An 8,139-nucleotide genomic window follows, 5' to 3' on the forward strand; every position below is an offset into this window, starting at 1 on the left:
AGATGAGGTTTCGCCATGTTGTCCAGGTTGGAATTGAACCTGTGGGCTCAGGCAGTCCTCTTGATTCAGCCTCCCAAAGTACTGGGATTACAGGCGTGAGCCACTGCACCCGGCTTCCCCCACCCTTTTTTTTTTTTTATCCTCTTCACTTTGAATGAATCACCAAGGCCTATTAACTAACTCCTACCTGTATCTTCTCCATGCTCGTTGCCATTGCTTACACCTTAAAGTTGCCTTGTCTGTCTCTCCTCTAGACTTTAAACTGCTTGAGTACAGGATCTGTCTTTTCCTATTTACCCAAGAGAATCCATGCTAAGAAGATGGCTTTCTGTACATCCAGCAGATAAACATTCCTCTCTGTCTATGCATAGCCACTACAGGTGGGCACATAGGACTTGCTCAGTGAATGTTTGTAGGCTTGAGGGCCTGGGTGGAGGAGTCTGCGGAAGGTGTGGGCCTGGGGCTGGCCTGGCTCCAACTGCTAGCTTTGGCTCAGGCCTGGTGAGACAGTGTACTTGGCTCATCTCCTGTCAAAGCTCTCAGGCCCTCCCCTTCTCACTTGGCACAGAACAGAGGTCAGCAGCCGGTGACCTGAAATCTATATTTGGCCTGTGTGTTTTGTTGGGTCAGAAGTTATTTAATTTAAAAAAGGTTACCAATATTCAAGGGTAGGATTTCTGACTTCCTTAACAACTGGAGGATGTTGCAGTGCCACTTGGCAACAACCTGATGAGAGAGGCAGGCACAGTGCTTCATTTGTACCCAAGAGCACCCGAACCCCCACCAGGCCTGGCCACGTCAACATCTGAGTTTAGCGACCTGCTGTATCAATGGAGGGTATGGGCTGGGGAGTTGGATGGCCTGTGTGGAGTCCTGGCTCCGGCACCTACTAGCTATGACACCTTGAGCAAATCGCTATCCATTCCTGTTTCTCCATCTGTAAAATCGGGATTAGAGTGCTTTCTTCATAGGATTATTGGGAGGGGTGAATGAGGCAAGAGTTGAGGAATGTGCTAGCAGGGCATGTGTTCAGCACATGGGAACTGTGAGCTGATGGAGCCTGGAAGGAGGAGTGCAGGTGCAGGGCAGACCACGCAGGAGGCATCTTGTCACCAATGAACATTTATTGAGTGTCCACATGTGCACAGCTTTGAACTTGGCGATCACAGAATGCACTGGGGGAGGGAAGGGGGGAGGGAAGCCAAGGGTCAGGCGTAAGGGGGTACCCCGGGATCATAAGAAAGGTAGTCTCTGCTGGAGCCGCCAGTCGCGTCTCTCTGCAGAGAGAAGTCACAGCGGGGCTGGGAGTTAAAGCCAGGCACCACGGTGGCGGTGGGGTGCAATCACTGGGGAAACATGCGGATTCTGGGGAAGTGTCCCTCCTGTTTCTGGCTCCAGCCAGGCCAGATGGCACCAGGGGGACAGGGATCAGATGTTCAGGTGTCCAAGCAGGGATAAGGACAGGCAAAATAAATAACCCTCCAACCCCCATTGTCACTCTGCTGCAACACGACACAAAGGCTTAGAGACTTGGGCCCAAGGATTCCTGGGTCCCCTCAAGGAAGCTCAGGTGGAGGGAAGTTTCCCACCCCTCACGAGGCCTGTCTGTCCCAGGCTGCCCTGGAAGGATGGGGGCAGTTAGACCCTGGGTCACTGAAGTTGATAGGAAGAACTGCAATGTCAATGGCCTGAGCCTGCTCTCTGCCCAAGGGGGCCAAGGGCAAGAGCCAAAGGGCCAATTAAAAGGACATGGACCTGGGAGGCCAGAGGGGGCACCACAACCTAGGGGAGCCCACGCCCTGGCCGGCAGGGCACATGGGCTAAGGCAGTCAGCTCCTGCCAGCCCTGACCTACCCCGGGGCCTCCCTCCTATGGGGAGCCAGACATCGGGCACAATGACACCTAGTGCCCCCCTCCCTGGGGGCTGCTCCAACCTTCCCCGTCCTGGCGGGGAAAACCACGTTGACTTCCAAGCCGATCCCTGCCCCTGTGGGGGCCTGGGGGGCGGAACGCAGTCCCTTACACTTGAGGGGTGGGCACCATGCCCTTGCCCTCGGAAAAGCCAGAAAGCTGGGATGTTTGGGGAAGGAAGTCTGGGGAGGGGGGGTCCAGTTTGGGGGTTTCAGGGAAGACGCCTCCTCCCTCTTTCCCTCGCTGCCCGTCCCCGGGTCTGTCCCCGGTGGACACTCCTCAGGGCTCTGACAGGCACTGCTCCAAGGCGGCCATGCGGTAGTGGCTGGCCGTCTCCTCACCCGCTTGGAGCCTCATGGCCTCTCGGCACAGCCGGTTGGCTCGCGCCAACTCCACCAGGACACCCTGATAGGCAGCCACCATCTCGGGCTTGACGGAGGTGGGGCTGACACTGCCTAGCAGCTGGAGCAGCTCCTGTGGCCAGCGGGAGCGCAGGGCGGCAGGAGCCAGCCAGGGCAGCAGCGGCACGCAGCCTGTGAAGGCCTGCATGCCCAGGAACCAGAGCTCCTGCAGGTCGGCCCAGATGCCCTCGTAGTCAGGGGACAGGGCCAGCACTGCCTGGTCTGAGCCCGGTGTGGCCCGTGCCACGTGGGACTGCGATAGGAAGAGGATGGCGGCTGCGAAGAACCCTCGGGAGGCTGGTGTTCCCTGAAGAGCTGCAAGGCATGGAGGGAGTGGAGCATGAACCAGATGGGCCACTTGCTGCGCCAGGCCCTTCCTTTCCCCTTCTGCATGGACACACTCAGGGAGCTACAGCATAACCAGGATCAGACTGCCTGGTTCAAACTCAACCTTTGACACTTACTGTGTGACCTTGGGTAATTAACCTTTCTGGGTCTGTTTTTTTATTTGTAAAATGGGTGCCAATCTTAGAAATCTGTTGTGAAAATTAAATGTAATCATCTTGATACACCCAACCGCCAAGACTTCTACAGGCACAGGAGGTAGGAGTGAGCCACATGGTCAGATGGGAGAGTGAGTTTTCACTCAGGGTTCACGCAGGGTTTTCACAGTAGTGACCACAGGCTATGGAGGGCGCATCAGTTTCTTGGGCCAGAAGAGGGCGCCAGAGGGTACCATGAGCAAGTGACCCCAGCTTCTGCTTACCTGCCATGCCGGAGTTCAGGAGGCTGTTAGTCTAACCTAGTGGCATTTGTGGGTGAGCCAGCACTGGGACCATGACATTAGGGGCTGTGGAGATGCAGCCAGGAGTGTGCAGAGTGGGCTCTTGGTCCACAGGGACATGCTCCCCTTCCCACTGCGGGGTACCCTGCTGGGATTCCCACACAGGGAACACAGAGGCAGCTGAGGGTATGGGCACGTTACGCCCTGTTCCCAGGCATCTGCTCAGCTCCTCCAACCTGACAGATGGGGCACAGGGAACAGGCAGGGACAGAGGGACCCAAGCAGACACCCACGGCCGAAGTGGGAGACACAGAGGGCTGCCAGGGGCTGGAGTGTATGCCCCTCCCCCTGCAAACAGCCAGAGTGAGGCAGGGTGGGGGAGAAGGTGTGCACACAGGGGCACCAAGTGCTGAAGCCTTTCACTGTGGGGGGTGAGGTACTGAGCAGAGGAAAACATCAATGGAGGAAAGGCAGATTTCTGACTCAAGGCCTGGGTGGGGGCGGCTCCACCTTGAAAACACTAGATTCAGATTCCTCAGGCTGCTTGGAATTCCAGGTGTCTATGCCTGTGCCTCTGAGCATGCCTGTACTTAACACCCACCAGAACTTGCCTTAAAAATCTTCAGGAGAAAGAGAATGTTATCATTTTGGGAAGAAGGGTGGGGGTGGGGGATGGAGATACACTGCAAAGATTTCCTCTGGATTAGAAAATTCTGCAAAACCATTTTCTGACAATGGTGACTTTTGCCCAGAACACAGCAGGTCCACCCTGGTCTTCTGCCCTTACCCATTAGGACTGGGTCCCAGGGCTTACCTGGAGAGGTGCTAAGGAGCCGGGCCATGAGGAGGCCCAGGGTGGCCACATTGGCAGCCAGAAGCAGCCTTCCCTGTTGTTGCACTAGTGCGGGCAGTGACGTCATCAGGGTGTTCATAAGAGACGTGAAGCAGGCGTCGCGCCTGGGGAAGAAAGGGAGTGAAGGATGGAAGCAGGTAGAGGGCTAGTAGGGCCAGATCAAGCCCTTTGGAAAACCTGGGATCCAAGGTTCCTGGGTTCACTGGGCCAGGGCTTGGCAGGAAATTAGGCAGCAGGGTGAAAAGCTAACTTTGGGCCCCAGACATGGCATCTGGGGAGCAGAGACTGGGTTATGGCTGGAGCAGGTAGACATGCTGAGATAGTACTTGGGGGTTTCAGACATGCCAAATCTTGTGTAGGACTGGCTCAGGCTACTCTGAGACCCTTTTGTTCTAACACTAACAGAAACCCACAGGCACAAGGGGGCAGAGTAGGAAACTGATGGCTGAAGCAATGGGGCAATTTGCCTCCTCCAACCTCCTCCCCGGCCTCTCCCAAGCCCCCTCACTTGATCAGCCCTGGTGCGGTGACCACGAGGTTGAGGAAGATGTGGCAGCAGGTCTGCAGGCCGATCTCCACGCTATCAGGCAGCACTGAGGTGTCATGGCCAGGGGATGTGAGTTCCCACTGCTGCAGGAAATACTTGCACAAGAGTGAGGGGGCCCCCTCCTTAATCAAGATCTCCCGAGGCCCATCTTCGACGGTCAGGTGGCACCAGCCGGGCAGAAGGAGCCTGGGGGTGTGGAAGGGACAGACGCGTGACAGGTTGGGAGAGATGAAAACACCTAGATTTCCTTTTGAGGGCACCCTGCCTAAAAGCAATGGAAGTAGGGGAGAAAAACACACCCTCGCAGAAAACACAGAAGGAGCTCAAGCTTTGGAGTCACACAGGCTTAGGACCAAACTTGGGCTCTGCCATATAGTGTAACTGTGGGCAAGTCACTTTACCTTCTATGAGCCTGTTTCCTCCTCTTTAAAATGTGGATGAGACTTAGATCAGATCTGCCACGTGGACCAAATGAGACTGTTTTGGTAAAGGGTATAGTAAAATACCTGACTTGTAGTAGGTAATCGATTAGCATTAAGTTATCTTTTAATTGAGAAATCTGAGTTTGGCCAATGACACTTTGCAGCCAAGGAGTCCTATGGGAACAAACCCCCAAAATAAACAAAATTAACTCTAAGGGAAATCTCATGATCCAATCATGAAGCCTGGCACAGTTCAGTTTGTGGGGAAGGGTTGACCCTGTGTTACACTTTTCTTTAGAATGGTCTGGCTAGACAGACTTTAACTACAAACTCACCGGAGAGCGTCTCCTGGCCAGGTGGGCGCTGGGGTAGTGGGGGAGATGGCCAGGGTGGCCACCTGCTGGGAAAGGTCATTGGCCTCCTCAGCCTCCTCGTAGAGGGTCTTGGCATAGCGGACGAGGAAAGGCAGCAGCTGGCACACCTCCTTACGCAAGGATGAGGTCTCCTCGGCCAGCCAGGCACCCAGGATCCGTACCGAGGCAAACACAAAGGGCTCCTTCTGCTTCTCCGACCCCACCTGTTGCCACAGGACTCCCTTGAGATGGAGCAGGCCTAGAGACCCTCCCCGACTGGCCAGCCTGCTAGCCAACAAGCTATACACAACTAGAAATAACACAACTAAAGGAAATTCTGGCCTGTGAACCCTTCAAAGGCAGGCACCAAGCCTTATTCTACCCATGTACCCAGCACCTAGGGACACACCCAACAAGGGCCTGGCACAGAGCAGGTCAGGCCTCTAGTGCATGTCTGCTGAAAGAACTGGATTTCAGAAGACATATCCCCGCACTTACTGAGGATCAAGTCACATCCCACATCTCATTACCTCTAAAGCAGTTCAAGGCTAGAAGGAAACTCATAGGTCTAAAGCTAGGTCACACATCCTTTACAGCAGCCCTGACCTGGGGTGGAAGGGCAGGCTTCTGGCCACCATGTAAATGCCCCTAATGCCAATGGTGGGAATAGGGGGATGCTCCCTTTGGGGCTAAATCACAAAAAAAGATGTGAGTTTAGCATGGTGTGTGGGATATATGACTGGTGAGCTCTGTGGCTAGAGCAGGCCATTAAAGAGACCAGAGTTATGACTGAATCCCAGTAGGACAGGATAGCTGGACTCTCAGACGGGGAGGGAGGAGGGGATATAGGAAGGCAGTCAAACAGACTTATTTGGACCTCTCCAGAATCCAAGAACCAGGCAGCCCTGCTCCTCTTCTCTGCACCATTACAAGTTTGTGTGTGTGTGCAGGCAAAACAATGCTACAGGGTGAGCAGAACAGACTGCATCGATTTTGTGTGTGTGTTGATGAGAGGTGTGTGGTGTGTAGTGTGTGTGTATCGGGGGGAGCGTTGTGTGAGTGGGAGGTTACTGTGTTTTGTGTGTGTGTGTGTGTGTGTGTACTGTGATGTGAGTGCACATATGGTGTGTGGTATGGTGCCTGTGTGGAGGCTTGGGGAGGGAGGGAGGAAGAGGGAGGGAGGCTGGGCCTCACACTACTCCCTGGAGTGCTAGCTACAGTATCAGCGTGTGTACATGCAGCTTTGCTGTCTCCTCATGGTACCCCTCCCGTTGCCTTCCAGCTCTGGCACTGGCTCCCCCCACACTGGGCTCCCTCTGTGGGTCACTGCATCCTTACCTGTAGCAGGTAGTGGATGACGGCCCCGATGGCCTCTTTCATGACGCTCACGAGCTGCACCTTCTGCGGCTCCTTAAGCAGTGACTGCTCACAGCGGGTGCATTCCTGGATTCCCAATTCCATGAGGGCATAGCAAGCCGTAACTACGTCTTCCTTCACCTCTGTGCCTGTCTCCTCCAGTGCCAGCCGTACCTCCACACATGCCAGATTTACCAGCAGGGCCAGGAACTTGCTCCCGGAGCTGCCTGCCGGGATCCAGTCGGAGCCGCAGGCGTGTGCCAGGCGGGCTGCCAGCTTCAGTGCAGGGTTGCGCTGCCAGGAGCTCAGCTTGCTTCCCAGAATGCGTGCCAGCCCGGCCTGCAGATCCCGGAGGCACTCAGGGGGCACGGTTGTAGGGGGCAAAAAGAGGGGCAGCAGCTGGCAGAGCTCAAACTTGCTGGCATCCTCAGCTTTCTGGAAATCCTCGCTGAGGCCCCGCAACACGGCCAGCAGGTCGGGCTCCGCCTCCTTCCAGCACTGTGTCTCGGCAGCAGCCAACAGCCCCACCAGGAGTGCCAGGGCCTGGTCAAAGCCATAGCCATGCCCCAGGTATGCCTGGCACAGGGCAGACACAGTGCCACCAGCAATAAGGTGCCGGGGCCCTCGGGGTGTGCCTGCTACAGCTGTCAGGCACTGGTAGGTGTCATCAATCATGGAGCGACGGGCAGCATCGTCTGGGTCCCCCCGGGCTGTGAGGAAGGTGCTAAGGATGGGAATCTTGTTCAGGACCTGAGGATGGGCGGCCAGTTCAGGGTCACTGCAGAAGCAGGCAAGCAGGGCCACACCCAGGGCCCGGAGAACATGGTCAGGGCAGCCATCCGGTGCCTCCTTGCTGGTCAGGAGACGATTGGGGAAGGTGAAGCCGACAGCGTCGAAGATCCGCCGCCGAGTTTTGGCATCTATGTCACCTGCTTTGACTGCCTTGGTCACCTATAGGGGGTATGTGCTTTCAGCAGAATGAAAGAAAGAAGTAGCAAAGATTGTCCCTTCCCTGCACCTTGGGACTTTGAGGACTAGTGGGATTAGGTTATGCAACAGGACTCACTCTGGGGTCATTTCATCCAGCTCCTTATCTCTCCTTGGAGACAGACAGTGTGACCTCTGGGCCCCTCTCATCTATAACTGTCCTGCAGAAGGAAGGTCTAGTCCTCCTCAACCACTTATTTGAGCATTTCATCACTTAGCCAGTTGAGAAGTTTTTCCTGATGTCTAACCTAGATTGGAAGGGGCTTAGAACTCAGTGTTTAAAATCCCCCAAGGATTTAGGGTCCTTCCCTAATTGTTCCCTCCAGAGAAGTCCCTGATCTGTTTTTGCCACCTTCTCAGGAGAAATGGCTCCTGCGTTTGCCGCTCTGCCTGTCAAAACATTTCCCCTTACATTTCACCTAAACACCTCCTCTGCTGCAGTGTGAGCCCTTGACTCCAGAGCCTTCTTCTTGTTGCCATGGCAAACAAGCAGCGGCTGCACTCCCGCCTCCCTTTACCCCCCCC

General features: G+C 55.4%; 1 protein-coding gene across 6 annotated transcripts in view; it reads right to left on the reverse strand.

The window, feature by feature from the left end:
• Positions 1-1,104: 1,104 nt before the first annotated feature.
• Positions 1,105-8,139, reverse strand: part of NCDN (neurochondrin) — a 9,050-nt gene continuing 2,015 nt past the window's right edge. For 5 of the 6 annotated variants that reach the window (XM_008069192.2, XM_008069191.2, XM_008069190.2 and 2 more), the window contains 5 exons: positions 6,610-7,578; positions 5,254-5,495; positions 4,458-4,682; positions 3,911-4,053; positions 1,927-2,627 (listed from right to left, as the gene is read on the reverse strand). In XM_008069192.2, coding sequence (XP_008067383.1) covers positions 2,191-2,627; positions 3,911-4,053; positions 4,458-4,682; positions 5,254-5,495; positions 6,610-7,578 — 2,016 coding nt within the window. In that variant the 3' untranslated portion in view covers positions 1,927-2,190. Of the gene's footprint in view, positions 2,628-3,910; positions 4,054-4,457; positions 4,683-5,253; positions 5,496-6,609; positions 7,579-8,139 lie in introns of all 6 variants that reach the window. The other variant, XM_021718133.1, reaches the window with a different exon arrangement.

This window comes from Carlito syrichta, unplaced genomic scaffold (assembly GCF_000164805.1).
Source record: "Carlito syrichta isolate Samal-C Ts95f unplaced genomic scaffold, Tarsius_syrichta-2.0.1 Scaffold311852, whole genome shotgun sequence".
In the NCBI taxonomy this organism is placed as follows: Eukaryota; Metazoa; Chordata; class Mammalia; order Primates; family Tarsiidae; genus Carlito; species Carlito syrichta.